At 44.5% G+C, this 15,796-nt stretch overlaps 1 protein-coding gene across 1 annotated transcript in view; it reads right to left on the bottom strand.

Annotated features, from left to right (window-relative positions):
• ANO4 (anoctamin 4) overlaps positions 1-15,796 on the bottom strand; it is a gene marked incomplete at both ends in the record, with an annotated part of 446,527 nt that overhangs the window by 133,736 nt on the left and 296,995 nt on the right. Inside the window, one exon of the mRNA XM_082666182.1 lies at positions 10,396-10,527. Coding sequence (XP_082522308.1) covers positions 10,396-10,527 — 132 coding nt within the window. The remainder of the gene's footprint in view (positions 1-10,395; positions 10,528-15,796) is intronic.

The following is a 15,796-nucleotide window of genomic DNA, read 5'->3' as shown; positions in this document are numbered from 1 at the left end:
GGAAACAGGTTCTCCCCCAGAGCCTCTAGAAAAGAATGCAGCCCTTCCACACCTTGATTTTAGCCCAGTGAGACCCGTGTTGGACTTCTAACCTATAGAACCGTAAAACAGTTTGTGCTGTTTTAAGCCGTGGAATTTATGTAATATTTTACAGCAGCCACAAATACATAATACATAATGTTAAGAGGATAAGACTGGAGCCAGAATATGGGACCTGAGAATCCAAGCCCTGCCACTTACCAACTGTGTAACCTTGGGCAAGTTACTTCACTTCTCTGTGCCTCCGTTTCCTCCTCTATAAAATGGGGATAATGGCTATACCTTATTCACAGGGCTAATGAATTTGTAACTGTGAAGTACTTGCAACCTAGTAAGCACCATATAAATATGAGATGTCATTATTCCTTCAGTAAACTCCCTACTGTTGTGTTGAATTGCCTTCTCGGAAACTGAATTTGAGAGGGGTCTCCTGAACTATAATTCTTCAATAAAATGACTGTCCCTAATGCTGACAACCTTGGGCCCCTCAGGTGGTTAGTGCAGGAGAGTCCTCTGTGGGATCAAATTTCAGGTGCCCATACAATCACGGCTGGTAAACAGCCTGTGGGCTCCACTCTGGCAATACACATAAAACGACCAAACGGCATCATGCATTGGCTTATAAACATGCCTACCCATAGGTTTGCTTTTATTGCTTCTCAAGCATGAATATATGTTCAAACGGAATGTGAGGCTATTTGCTTTTTAATAAGTTCTCAACTTTAATTTTTGTAGAGTGCAGTTCAAACAACAGATATTTACAATGAGGTTAGTTTAGGATAGACTGTAGCCTTCTGCTGAAGACGTGCCTAAACTCCTACAGAAGGTTATGGCCGTGAGCAATTAATTCTCCAGAACCACACTGAGGGGCCTGCCAGAAACAGTCCCTGGAGAAGCCCTAGCAGGAGTTTACGCTAGGACGTCGCTGAGGATACGTCACTCAGAGCCCCCCCTTCCCTGTGCAAGAACTTTATTTCTTGCAAATGCTAGGAAAATGCTAGGAAATGCACCACTTCTCTGAAGGATTGCTAAGCAGATTTCTCCCTATGCTCTGCCCACTAGGCTCAGGGCCCAATTTACTGGCTTATTTGTCAACCATTACAGATATATAGGCCATCAAGGTCTGCATATCTGAGCCTATTTTTTTCCCCCAAACTTGAATGCCTACTCTAAAAGATATTTTCCTTGTCTTGAATATTTACTTATATTTTACCGTTTTATTTTCTTTCTCTCTTTACCCCACCTCAAATGCTTCAACAATAAACTCCAAAGGCGATCCAATATTTTTATATTTACAGGCTCGCGCTGGCGTAATATGGCTGAAAAACTCTATGTACTCTGGCCCCGTTCACGTGGCACATACCTGAGGTGGCAGCACTGTGGAGAAAACACACTTCTCTCCTGTTCACTAGTCTGCCATTGACTGGAGTGACCTTGAGCAAGCCACTTAGTCTCTCTGACCTTCATCATACTGCCTGTACACTCAGAGTTGTAATGCGTCTACATTATAATTCTGGAACACAGGATTGTTTTTTAACAGTGGGCGCTTGTCACCCTTATCTTGCAATGGCTACCGCTACTACTTGAAGACTGCCGTTTGGCTGACCACTCTTGTCCACACCTCACTGCCATGGTCTGCTGGCCTATTCGGTTGACAGGAAGGTTCAAGTGATTATGTAATCAAAGGGGGATTACATCTAAGTGTCCATCAACAGTTGAGTGGATAAAGATGTGACACATATATACAATGGAATATTACTCAGCCATAAAAATAAACGAAATTGAGTTATTTGTAGTGAGGTGGATGGACCTAGAGTCTGTCATAGAGAGTGAAGTCAGAAAGAGAAAAACAAATACCGTATGCTAACACATATATATGGAATCTAAAAAAAAAAAAACTGTTCTGATGAACCTAGGGGCAGGACAGGAATAAAGACACAGACATAGCGAATGGACTTGAGGACACGGGGAGGGGGAAGGGTAAGCTGGGACCAAGTGAGAGAGTGGCATGGACATATATACACTACCAAATGTAAAATAGATAGCTGGTGGGAAGCAGCCGCATAGCACAGGGAGATCAGCTCAGTGCTTTGTGACCACCTAGAGGGGTGGGACAGGGCGGGTGGGAGGGAGGGAGACGCAAGAGGGAAGAGATATGGGGATATATGTATATGTATAGCTGATTCACTTTGTTATACAGCAGCAACTAACACAACACTGCAAAGCAATTATATTCCAATAAAGATGTTAAAGAAAAGGCGCGGGGTGGGGGGGCAGTTACAGAGAAACTTCCACCCCCCATCCCCTTCAGCAACTTTCTCCTGTCCTTACCAGCCCTTGCTGGCCCAGCACCCAGATTTCCATGGTTAGTGCTTTCTTGGGCACCAGGAGGTGTGCCATTCTGTTACTCCCTAGACTGTTACACGATTTCCTAGCTCAACGTCTAGAGGGGGAGAAAAGGCATGTAAGCCAATTTCATGTCAAGTGGTCTTTTTATACTGTCCTTTTCATATATGCACATGACACATGAAATTAAAATGTCTGAGGCATGAGTTAAATATCTTGGGGTCAGGCATTAGTCCTGACATCAGAATTTAACGGAGAGGAAATATGGTCATTCAGCAGAATTGAGACAAAAAAGAAATCAGCAAGCCACGGGTAATTTCAAGCTGAACACGGACACCACCACTGACTCTTGATGTTTGATGTTTATGTTTTATGACATACTATTTATGTTTTTCAACCCTTCCTCTGGGTGTCCTGGCTTTAGGAGATGAGCGAACTTGACTCCAGAGCCCAGGCTCTGTCCTCCAGGGGTGGCAAGAATGCCAACTCTGCTGATTCCTCTCCTTTTCTTTTGGTCCTACGATCGAGCCCCGGGTGCCGCCGGCCGCCAGGCACACGGTTCCTGCACTCAGTGGCTCAGTTTAGCAGGGGGAGAAAGGCAAGTGAGGAAATTCCATTCCAGGTATATGTATATGTATAACTGAATCACTATGCTGTACACATGAAACTAACACAACATTGTAAATCGACTAGACTCCAAAAAAGTTTTACGTCAGCACTAGTGACCTCCAGGGCTGGATAATTCTTTGTTGTGGGGCTGCCGCATACTGAAGGATGTCAAACAGCATCCCTGCCCTTAGATACCAGTAGCACCCCTTAGATATCAGTAGCACCCCTTAGATACCATACCACCCCTTAGATACCAGTAGCAGCCCTCACCCTAGGTTGGGATCACCAAAAATGTTTCCAGATGTTGCCAAATCACTCCCCTGATTGAGACCCACTGGTTTATAACTTAGTGTTGGTCACCTCCAGCTAAAATGGAAGCTCCAGGAGGGCAGGAATCTCGGCCTATTTATTCACTGTTGATTCCCAAGCCCCCAGAACAACAACAGGTGTGGAGCATGGGAATGAAGGAATATTTATTTAAACACACGCACACACAACAAACAAACATTTCAGATTCTTCCATTAGGAAGTGATCAGTATTTAATTTCACCTCACTTTTTATGGATTTTCATCAAAATAAAATAATGGTAATGATAGAAATTTTCGATTTCAGGAAGGAACATTTTTCTCTGTACCTTACACAAATATTTTTCTGAAAGGCATTTTAGAATTGATCTATTTCTTGAAAGAATACACCGTATTTGTATATTATAAAAAATGACATGACACTTTTTCGCACATTTCCTTTTCTCTGTCTCCCAGCAGAAAAACTTTATGATGAGTATCGACCTTAGAAGGTAATTGCCTCAAGGGTATTACTGCTGATGCCATTTTAAGAATGAAGGGCAGTGCTACTGAAGCAGACCAACACTCACAGGCAAGGAGGAGAAGAGGAAGAAATTCATTCCCGAATGGACTTGTCTGTCACAGCCATCAGCTTCGACCGGAGTTTAATTTATCTCAGAGAGTGGGTGGGCCTGCCTGAAGGGTGCCATGTGATAAAAGACAGTAGAGAGACAGTTCTCAAGGAGGGAGGGGGTGGGATCTTGTATTCAATCTACCAACCACCACAAGGGAAAACGTGCCACTGTCTGGAGACATTTTTGATTTTCACAACTAAGGGGAGAGGCAGGAAATTGCTATTAGCATCTGATGGATAGAAGCCATGGATAATATGAACCATCCTGCAATGCACAGGACAGGCCCCCACAGCAGAGTTATTCAGCCCAAAATATCAGAGTGCCGAGGTTGAGACATCCTGCAGCAGAGCACGATGTTGAACAGTGTGGGACCTAGTGCCTCTCTGGCTGAATCTGAATTGATCCATCACTGTCTAGTTATTCAGCAAACCTATTTCCCTTTTCCTCCTGGGCACACAGGTATTTATGTTAGCATCCCTCGAGTTAGGGGTCGCTACCTGATGAGCTCTGGCCCATGAAATGTGGGCAAAAGTGCTGTACCCCACTTCTAAAACTGGCCCATAAAACTTCCTACAAAATCACTCATCTCTCTTTCCCCCCCCCTTCGGTAAACCAGATGGAAGGGATTTAGGGGATGGCAGAGTCACCAGACAGAAGTAGCCTGGGTACCCGAATGTCGGTATGGAGAAGGGACAATGCACCTCCCTCCATGTGGTGACCCGCACTAGACCATGATGTGAACAACAGACAGACTTCTACAGAGTTGAACCACTGATACTTGGGGGTTGTTCAGGCAGGTGGACTAGTCTAGCTGTGTAACCTACTGCAGGTTCCTTAACCTCTTTGTGCCTTGATTTCTTCCTCTGTTGAATGGTGATAATAATACCTCCTCTCCCATCAGGTTGCTGTGAGGATTAAAGTCTTTAAAATAGCATCTGGAATCTAATAAAGTTTTCCCATCTGTAGGACCACCTTCGGTGACACCATATAAAGTGACCGACGGCACTATACGTTGATTTATATAAAGATGTGTACCCACAGGTTTGCTTTTATTGCTTCCCAACACGGGTATTTGTTTGAACTAACTAGAAACTAGAAAGCTAGGCTATTTGTGTTTTGAGTCTCAAGTTTGAATTCTTTTGTACAATGCAGTTCAAAAAATTATGATTATCCCATGTTATCTTTATTACATTGATCCTTACTTCATTTAATAGACAAGTATGAAGCATCTACTGTACGCTAAGCATTGTGTTAAGTATTGGAGATATAATTGTGAGCAGAAACAGACATGGCCTATGCCTCCATGGAGTTCAAAGTTTACCTGGAGAGTTAGGCATTAATCATATAACACCCAAATAATTATAAAATCTAATATATGAAATATGTTACATGGGAAACATTTTGCTAAAGCAAAGAGACCTGGTCTTTGGAAGGATGGGAGGAAGGCTTCCCAGGGAAGTCTCTGGAGCTGAGTTTTGAAGGATGAATAAGAATAAACTTGGGGAAGGGGGGAAGGAACGGGAAGAGAATGCTAGGAAAGGAAACATCATGTGCAAATGTCCTGAGGCAGAGTACATCCAAAGAACTGAGGGAGGCTGTATGTGTCGGGATCATAAGAAGTGAGGGGTGGAAGGCAGTGAAGGCAGATAAGGCTGGAGAGGAGTTGGCAGCATGGCCAGGTCATTCAAGGCCTTGTAGGTCATTCTCAATAATTTTCATATCTGTTCTAAGGTTTTTAAACTGGGTGAAGTGACATGATTAGTCGTGCATCTTTCTTTTTTTTCTTTTCTTTTGCAGTACGTGGGCCTCTCACTGTTGTGGCCTCTCCCGCTGCAGAGCACAGGCTCTGGACGCGCAGGCTCAGTGGCCATGGCTCATGGGCCCAGCTGCTCCACGGCATGTGGGATCCTCCCGGACCGGGACACGAACCTGCGTCCCCTGCATCGGCAGGCGGACTCTCAACCACTGCGCCACCAGGGAAGCCCAGTCATGCATCTTTAAAACCTCATTCTGTACTCACTTAAGAGAATGGAATGGAGGTAGGCAAGGGTAGAGCCAGGGAACCTGTTATATTATTTCTGGGTTTTAGAGGTGAGAGCATGGTGGCAGAGATGGCTGAATTAAAGAGACACTTAGCACATAAAATCATCAGCCTTTGGAGATGTATTAGATGTGGGAAGCGGAGGTGAGGGAGGTGTCTAGAATAGCTTTCAGGCCTTGGTTTCAGCAACTGGACAAAAATTAGTGCCATTACGGGACAGGGGCTAATGAAGGTGGACCACGTTTGAGGAGAAAATGTCGAGTTTGGTTTGAGATGAGTATGCAGTGAACTAACTTCACATCATCTTTATTCTTTGCTCATAATATGATTCTCCTATTTTCATTTCTATGTATTTTCTCATTTAACAAATCGTTATTAAGTACCAACTATGGGACTCATAGTGGCGATGCAGACAGTCTTTCAAGGAGCTTATGGTCTAGGAGAAAGCTATGAAAATGGGTGATACTGTTAAGAGCTACGACAGGAAAAAAATTATTACTTAGACATAGAAGAGTGCCCCCCACCCAGAATCGGGGGTGAAGGTTGGAAATTATGGGAGGTTTTCTGGAGGAAACGTCTCTGATGCAACGTGCAAGAAGGGAGCCTAAGGGAAAGGGTATTCCAGGCAAGGGAAGAGCATGTGTAGACAGGAGACAAGAGTGCACAGAGAGTTAATGAGGTCAAAGCAGCTCAGCGTGGCCAAAGCCCACAGAAGCAGGAGCCAGTGGGCCAAGCTAGGATTCTGGGTTTTATCCTGAGAGCAGAGTATTCTTAAGGCTCTTTTCCATTTTGGTCATTATTTGTTAAATTTCCAATTGTCTTCTCTTTCTCCTACATTCACGTACACACACCCCTAAATTTCTATTATCCTTTTTTATTCCTAGATTAACACAATATCAAACACTCTGCAAAACTGAGAAGTCACATGAGATTTCTGACTGCATTTGGAAAACCAAGAGATCATGTTATAAGTCCCAGAGCTCATTAACCAGTTACTTCTGATTACTTTAAACCCACTAAAATCACTCTCGAACCATCCTAGGGAAACCTTTTTCTAATTGTACCAAACAACTGTTTCCAACTTGACAGCCAGTGTTCTTCACGTCTTACTTTTATACTATCATTAAAGAGATGTTGTCCACGTGGCATGACCATTTTCAAAGAGAAAGAAATCCCCCCGCCCATAACATTCAAGACACTTGTTCAATTTTTCACCTCCCAATGGCACAACAGAACTGCCTACACTATTCTCTTGGTCCCACTGAGGTCTGGTTCTTAGGTTTGCTTTGTTCCAACTGTCTCTCTGCTTTTTCCTCTTTAGTTCTCCTATCTTGAAAGCTCATTTTCCACCGACCACTCTCTTTTTTCAAACAATAATGCCAGGCTTTCTCACACCCTACACCCCATCACAGAAAACTACTTGTGGTTTTTCAAGCACCCCATTCTGTTTCATGTCTTTGTGTATATATATATATATATATATATATATATATATATATATATTTGGTACGCGGGCCTCTCACTGCTGTGGCCTCTCCCGTTGCGGAGCACAGGCTCCGGACGCGCAGGCTCAGCAGCCATGGCTCACGGGCCCAGCCGCTCCACAGCATGTGGGATCTTCCCGGACCGGGGCACGACCCCTCGTCCCCTGCATCGGCAGGCGGACTCTCAACCACTGCGCCACCAGGGAAGCTCGTGTTTTTATACTTTTATACATATGTTATTCTCTCTTTTTAGGATGTGCTTCTCCCTTACCTACCTGGACACCTGTCATCCTTCAAGACCCATCTCAAGCATTTTCTTCTTGTGACCCACCCTCATCTCTATCAACCTCCTTCCAAATCTGGAGGATGGAGCACTCCCTCTTTTAAGTCACACCCAACATACTGTCTACAATTATTTAAAACGGTGTACTCTCAGAGGAATGGATAAAGAAGAATACTCCTCAGCCATAAAAAGAACAAAATAATGCCATTGGCGGCAACATGGATGGACCTAGAGATGATCATACTAAGTGAAGTAAGTCAGACAGAGAAAGACAAGTATCATATGATATCACTCATATCATATGATGTGATATCATATGATATCACTCATATCACGTGATGTGATATCATATGATATCACTCATATCATAAAATTAGGGGAACCTAATTTTTAAAATGATATGAATGAACTTATTTACAAAACAGAAACAGACTCACGCATTTTGAAAACAAACTTATGGTTACCAAAGGGGAAAGGGGGGTGGGGGAGGGATAGATCAAGAGCTTGGGATTAATATATACACACTACTATATATAAAACAGATAACCAACAAGGACCTACTGCATAGCACAGGGAACTCTCCTCAATATTCTGTAATAACCTTTATGGGAAAAGAATCTGAAAAAGAATGAGTATATGTGTAACTGCATCACTATGCTGTATCCCTGAAACTAACACAACATCGTAAATCAACTAGACTGCAACATAATTTAAAGTAAAATAAAATGATCTATTTACTAGGTAAGGTCAAGGCTGTGTCTGATTTATCTTTATATCCCCTGTACCAAGACAGTGTCTGGCAAGAAGCAGGCATCAAATTAGTGACCGCTGAATGAATCAATAATTCAGTGAGTGAATACCAAAACATGTCAAAAAACCTTCTCAAATATACGTGAGAGATGGCTGAATGCCGCCATCCCACATGCTACCATCTCTCATTTATTATATAGTTTAAAATACCTGTAAAGGTATGATTCTCAGTTCTAGTCCCTAAAGATCCTGATGGGTGCCCAGGTGCTTCAGATTCTGAGAACCCTCCTGAGAAACTTTGTTCTAAAGCCAGAACATGAGGAAACATAACCAGCATGAAAATGAGTAGGAAATCTTCCTCTTCCATTTACCTGTGTCCCTTTGAAGTAAAACAAACCCCAGGCACACAACATATATTTCATTGATTCTTCCACCCATCCATTCATCTAAAATTTTTGAGACCCTCCTACACTGTGCTAGGCACTCTCTCGAGCGGGTAAGAAGCAAAGTGAAAACCTGCACGTACACCAGACTCTACTCCAGGAGGATTTAAAAACAAACAACTGCTTGTGTAAGAAACTTCAAGATGAACAACACAGGCACAGTGAGGGTTTAAATTAAGAGTGGGAACACATCAGCTTTCATCTGTCTTTTTCTTTTCAGAAAACATGCTAGGTCCTGATCTCTGACTTAACATGAAATCTCGCTCAGTTCTTATTTCCCATGGAGGATTTAACTAGGATTTTGAGGGTGGGCTCTGAGTTTCACGTCTTCTTCAATAACCCTATTAAACATTCATATAATGGGGCTTGTTTGGCATCAATCTAACCTGTGGGGATCCAAAGTTTGGCTATTTCAGTAGTTTAATGGAGTTGCTTCCCGTGCATTATACGTTTTGATGCAGAGCATCTATTCTTTGATTTTTCTTCTCTCCTTCGCCCTCTAGAAGCCCACAGGCTTTAACTGATTTTCTGTTGCTGAAATGTGCCCCCAGCTTGCACTCCCTGCAACTGCCATTTGGTTTATTTTTTTGTCAAAGTTGGCAACCTATTTTTTTTTTAAATCTGTCACCCCTTTTCTTCCCTTCAGGCAAGTCATTTTTACTGAGGCTGTTGTTATATGGCTGGAACAGGGAGAGCCAGGAATTCCTGAAGCCTGGCTGGGATCAAGGCCAGGCTGACTTGATTTATCCTCCTTTTAAGAGGCCGTCTTTGCCTGGTTGTTTATAGTCTTTGGCATGGTTTTCTCTCCTACCACCGACCCTGCCATCCGGCCATGATTTCTTGTCAAATCAGAAGCTTCAGAGTTAATTCTTTATCACTTTCACAATTCCTCAAATACTCAATTACTTGGCTAACCTCCCTCCTCCAACCACACATGTAAAAAGTGACAAATTACTGTTCAGAGACTGACAGATGAGCCAGGAAGCCAGCTGCTAGGTTTTGTGGCTTTTCCTGGGGCAACTTGGTGAGTTGTTAAAGAAAGGGGAGCTGAAAGGTGAACTCAGTTTTTTTTTTTTTTTTAACTCAACAATCCCTCTTTTTAATAGGGCAAGGTGTAGACCAGCTTCCTTACCTGCTGGCTTAAGGCAGATGAGCCTTCAGGGGGCTCCAAGCACTGGGCTTTGGCGAAGCCACAAGACAGAGGTCTGGGTCTCTGAATCACCACGCAGAATGTGGTCCACCAACACACACACGGACGAGCGTTCAATTGTGTTAAGTCGCTGAGACGTGGGGATTGTCTGTTAGAGCAGTTTGCTTACCCTGACTAATATAAAAGGGATATGAACACTCACAGGACTGTCAGGGGAGAAGGGCACTACGCTGTTCCTTCCACGGGCCAAGGAATCAAAGGCGCGCAGAGAGGGCTCTACCACAGCTGCATGTCCTTAGTAAGACAAGGGCTTTCGCGGGAAACACTCACTGGTGGATCCTTTGCTGGCTGAAAGGGGCAGTGTAGCAGTCATTCTCCTCCAGGTCTGGCAGTGTCTCCTTGTCCAGCCTCATTGGCTTCTTAGGTAACCATCTCCGAAAACTGCTTATTTGTTTATCGATCCTGTGGTACATGAAAGGCAAGACCAAAGGGTACAGCACGTCAGCATTGCCCCAAAACACGGGAGGGAAGTCTCCACAGAGCCGTAAATATGACCCCCACACTGCAGGCATGCTCACTGCACTCACGAAACTCCCACTCAACAGACAGAAAGAAGAGAGCCGAGACTCAGCGCTCTTGGGATTTCACCAGGGGGCTTTGATATGATTGTCCATGATATCACAGCTGTGAGTCATATGTCTACACATGCCAGTGAATGACCAAGGAACAGAACAAGGCTGGGAGGCTCTGGAAAGGAAGTGGACAGTCCCTTAAGCAAAGCAGTGGAGACCTTAACTTTGTCCATCCTGCAGATTCCAGAAACTCATTGTGTGCTTGGAAAATCACCCCATCTGAGGTCTGGGAAGAGCTGTAGCTATAGTTAGCTTTGAGCGAGGGGTGACAGTGCATCCCAGGGGATGGACCGTACACAGAGAGCCCAACGGCACGATTTGCTTCCTGCCCCTCACACCTTCCCCAAGCAGGCTCTCAGCAGATGGCATGCTGTTTAACTTTCATGTCTCTTTTCAAGTTGAGACATGAAAGTTCTCAAGGTGCTGGGGCATCATGACACACGTGTGTCACTCTGGCCAGGGCACACGATGATACCAAGGCAAGGGAAATGACACCGTCTCCAAAGTGGTTTTCAAGCCATGGTTCCCCCTCCCCCCCCCCCCCCCCCCCGGCTACCTCCCTGTTCCCTCTGATTTCTGCTGATGAAAACATCTGGCTTCCAAGTGACCAGATTCTCACCCACTCACGGCCAACCATTAGAGGGAGCAAATACCACAGCAGACTTTTAAATGATTATGCTACCTCAGGTATCTGTACCCCTGAAATGTTTTTTCTCCAAGGGCACATATCAAATAGCATCTCTGTGAAGCAGACTGAACAGGTACCATTCGCGTTTTACACATCACAAAAGAGACCCACGGCCAGGGTGATTATCCAGCCAGTGAATAAAGCCAGAACCAGATGGCAGATCCCGCACTCTTGGTTTTAAAGATCACCCCCATCAAAGTAGTTGATAACGGGAATCTTCACTTAGGGGCTATTCAAGGGACACATTTCGCTGGGGATGAAAATCTTTAAATGCCTTCTAAGTCTATTAACTGAAAACATATAGAATTTGGGTATGTTTTGTTTCTTTTCCCAATTAAAATCATTTACATGGCAATTTATCCTTTTCCGTGAAACTCTCAGCTGAAGGGATTATTTTTTATATAACCAATCAACTCCAAAATGAAAAATAACAGTAATCTTCTCTTCTACCACCTTTTATCCTCAGCTTTGTTCCAGCCTCACCACAACCCCCGACTCTGCCTGGTGGTGGCTGTCCTTTTCCCAGAGTCCCTGAAAGTTCAAACTGGAAAGAATCCTCCGGCTTCTTTAAGACCCTCGTCTCCAAGAGGACCTGTCCCCACCACATATACACACACAGAAGTAAAGACCCTACTCAGGGTCATGTACCCAGAAAAGAATAATAGATTAGAATGGCCCAAAGACTGAAGAAAGGGAAAAAGTTCCCATCTCCTTCATCCTTCAAGTCCACCCCATTCTCCCCATCATCTCTTTAAAGACACTTAAAATACAGTGAGATGATAAGCTTCAGAGAGGTGATATGACACAGTGGTTGAGAACATGAACCCTGAGGCTGGAGTGCCCAGATTCAAGCCCTGGCTCTGTAATTATTAGCAGTGTGACCTTGGGCAAGTTATTTAACTTTGCCATGTCTCAATTTCCTTATCTGTAAAATGGGCATGATAATGATGCTCAGTTCATAGGGTTGTGATGATTAACTGATCAATACGTATACAATGTCTCCAGAACGGTGTCTGGTGCACAGTGAACACTGGCTATTGTCACTATCTTTTCTTTTTTCCCAAAGACAAGCATTTGAGCAACCAGTTTGCCTCTTAACATTTTTGTCCTTCTGCCTTTCAATTCAAAAGGTTAATTACGCTTCACCAGCATCTAGCACTCGTCCAAGTTCAATGATCTAGTCCTTAAATTAGACTTCCTAGGTTAAGCTGGTTGCCTTCCCTGTGGCTCTTGGCTTTATGTCATCTGATTGCCTTAAAAGTTGTTCACGAAAGAAGACTTTGGCCCAGAGGTTTTCCGTAATAGAGCTTTCACCTCCCACATCTCTCCAGTCGGCAGCACTAATCGGATTACACTTTGCAAAATTCGCATTCTCACAGAATCTGGGCTCTCTCTGCGCGCAATGACTATGAATTAAATCCAGATGGGTACAGTGCTCAGTGTGGATAAAAACAAAGCTGTAAAAATTCAGGCATAAATACTCCATGGGAACGAAATGGTAGCTTTCAGCAACCAGCTTGTGGAACCACAATTTAAGTGAAATGTGGAGATGGTGGAGAGAGAGAACAGAGTATGAAAGTGATGAGTTCATTGAAAAATGAGGAGGGGGGGAAAGGAAGTGAGAGGAGGCTGCTTGGCATGGTGGAAAGGAGCTGGGATTTGTCCTTGGAATGCCTAAATCCTGGCTCTGTTGCTTATCAGCTGTGTGACCTCCCACAAATCACTCACCTTTCTGAGCTTTATTTTTCAAGGGTTTTAAAATGGGGTCATTACGATCATCATCATCTTATTGACCTCACAGCGTTGCTAGGAGGCTTAGAAAAGAGGACGTGCATGAAATGCTTTGGAGAAGCTGCTAGGCAGAAAGCAGTGTTATTAATAACTCCTTGAGGACCATGGAGGCTAATGTAAAAGGGATGGAAAGGAGAGGAAATGGGCTTTTGAAACACTATGGTAGAAGAAAGATACTCAAAAGATACCTTAAAAACAAGCCCCCTGAGACACTAGCTGGGGGTGGAGGGTGTGAACCGGTCTTCCTCGGGGCAGCCTGAGAAGAAACAGGAAGACAAAGCATGGGCTGTCTCGGTCCCACCACACATGCCAGTCCAGCCTGTGTGCTCACAATGGACAGAAAAAATGTTCAGATGTGACCAGCAGTTTGTGTCCTCTTCTGGCTGGCAGAAAGGCCCCCCAAAGATTTCTGCACCCTAATCCCAGAACCTGTAAATATGTTGTGTGACATGGCAAAGGGACTTTGCAGGTGTAAGGTGATGGGCCTTAAATTAAGGAAAGCATCCTGGATTACTCAGGGGGACCCATTTAACCACGAAGCCATTTAATAGCAGAGAACTTTCTCTGGCTGGAGACAGGAGAGATGAGGTAAAAGGGAGGTCAGAGAGATTCAAAGCATGAGAAGGATTCAACCGGCCACAGCTGGCTTTGAAGATGAAGGGGGGCAGGAGCCAGGGAGTGTAGGCAGCCTCTAGAAGCTGAGAAAGGCCTTTGGTTAACAGCCAAAGAGACCCCAGTGCTACGACTGCATGGCCCTGAACTGTGCCAGTCACCTGGCTGAGCCTGGAAGCCAATTCTTCCCCAGCGCCTGCAAAGAAGAGCCTGGCTGGCTGATGCCATGATTTTAGCTTGTGAGACCCCAAGCAGAGAAACCAGTTGAAACCTCCCCCAGCCCAGACTTGTGACTTGAAGAACTGAGATAATAAATTTGTGCTGTTCTATGCCGCTAAGTGCGGGAATGTATTGTAACAGCAATGGGAGACTAACACACCTCTCCAGTCTTGGGTCCATCTTCCCCTTGAGACCTGACCTTGGCCAGCCAGGCCCCCATGGGCTGAGACTGACGTTCTACACGTTGCCCCTACCTCCCAGGTAGGTGGCTCGGGGAACAAGGGGTCTGTCCCTCTGTGGCAGGATGATGAATGGTCACTCTTCCACAAACCCACTCCTGTCCCCAAACTGTGCCACTCAGACATCAGTGAGGATCCCTTTCACCTTGCAAAGGAAAGACACATAGTGCAAAAGCCACCAGGTTGGAAAGCATGAGACTTAAGCTGGATGCCTGGGACAAGCCTTTTATCCCTTTTATCCTCACGGGGCCTTCGTAGCCTCATCTCTAAGATGAAAAATCAGATGCTTTCTCAATACATGGTGGTGACTTCAGCAATAATATCTTGGCTCTACCATTTTAAACAAACTTGAGTTAATAAAGAGTTTTCCTTTAGGGATGTCTCTGGCGGTCCAGTGGTTAAAACTCTGCGCTTCCACTGCAGGGGGTGTGGGTTCGATCCCTGGCTGGGGAACAAAGATCCTGCAATGCTGGGGTCAAAAAAAGAGCTTTCCTTTTCAAGAGGCACAGTGGATAACCTTTCATATAGAATGATGACTCTGGAGTCAGCTGGAATTGGATTCACATCCTCGTTGCCCAGAACGAAAATGGTGAGTGTCATGCTGGGGAAGGGACTAAATTCCTCTGAGCTAATATACCCATTACCTAAGGAAGTGGTGAGGATAACGCATAAGTGTTCGCACAATGCCTTGGATGGACAAAATGCTCAATGAAGTAGTGGTTTCTAGGATGAAGAAAATGATGATGACAATGAACTTTTATTAACCGAGTTCTCAACAGACGTTCAAGAGCTATGATTCTCCCTTGTATATTGAGGTCTGTGCTTCCATGTCTCACAAACATCCCTAAACAGGCAATCCTGATATTTACTTAGGCCTGTAAAAGTCAAGAAACCAACTAACCAGGAAGCACCCCATCTGTCTCTTCAACATAGGAGTAGGGCTGATACTTAGTAAAATCTTCTCTGACGGGGAAAAGAGGAAACATCAGCTTAATGATGGAGCACTGACTTTGGTTGGATACACTGTCACTCTGTTCCATTTCTGCCATTTACTGAGCAAAAGCTGTCTCACAGACTGCACAGGCACCTCAATAAAGATGGATCAACCACTTGGGCATTTGTGCCCTTGACCTGTCAAGGTAATATCTAGACTAAAAGGTGAGTTACTTTCTTAAGAAAGTCGTTCTGGTGGTAAGTTCAGGGTCCTGGACCAAATGCCGGTTCATGACAGGTGAGGTTCTGCATAGCTGGAAAGAGCTGCTGGCACAGAACAAGCACAGACAAATGGGCACAGACCTGCCGCTTCTTCCAGGCTGTGCCTTTCCAGGGTGTTCTTGGAAATGTGCCTCGGGAAGGTCCTTGTTAAAACAACTTGACCTCCGTTGTAAAGGTCAAGTTATCTCAGTTGTAGAGGGGAGAGAGACAATCTTACCCACCTTCAGGAGTGGTGATGATTACGGAAAAGGCCACATGCAAAGGACTTCACCCCTAACAGGCTAACCTGTCTGCAGGCTTTTATAAATCGCTGGCTGTGCACAGAGTCCCAACCT

The sequence above is a fragment of the Grampus griseus genome (assembly GCF_964374135.1).
Source record: "Grampus griseus genome assembly, chromosome: 11".
In the NCBI taxonomy this organism is placed as follows: Eukaryota; Metazoa; Chordata; class Mammalia; order Artiodactyla; family Delphinidae; genus Grampus; species Grampus griseus.
Note: the sequence above shows the minus strand (reverse complement) of the source record. Positions and strands in the feature narration are given on the sequence as shown.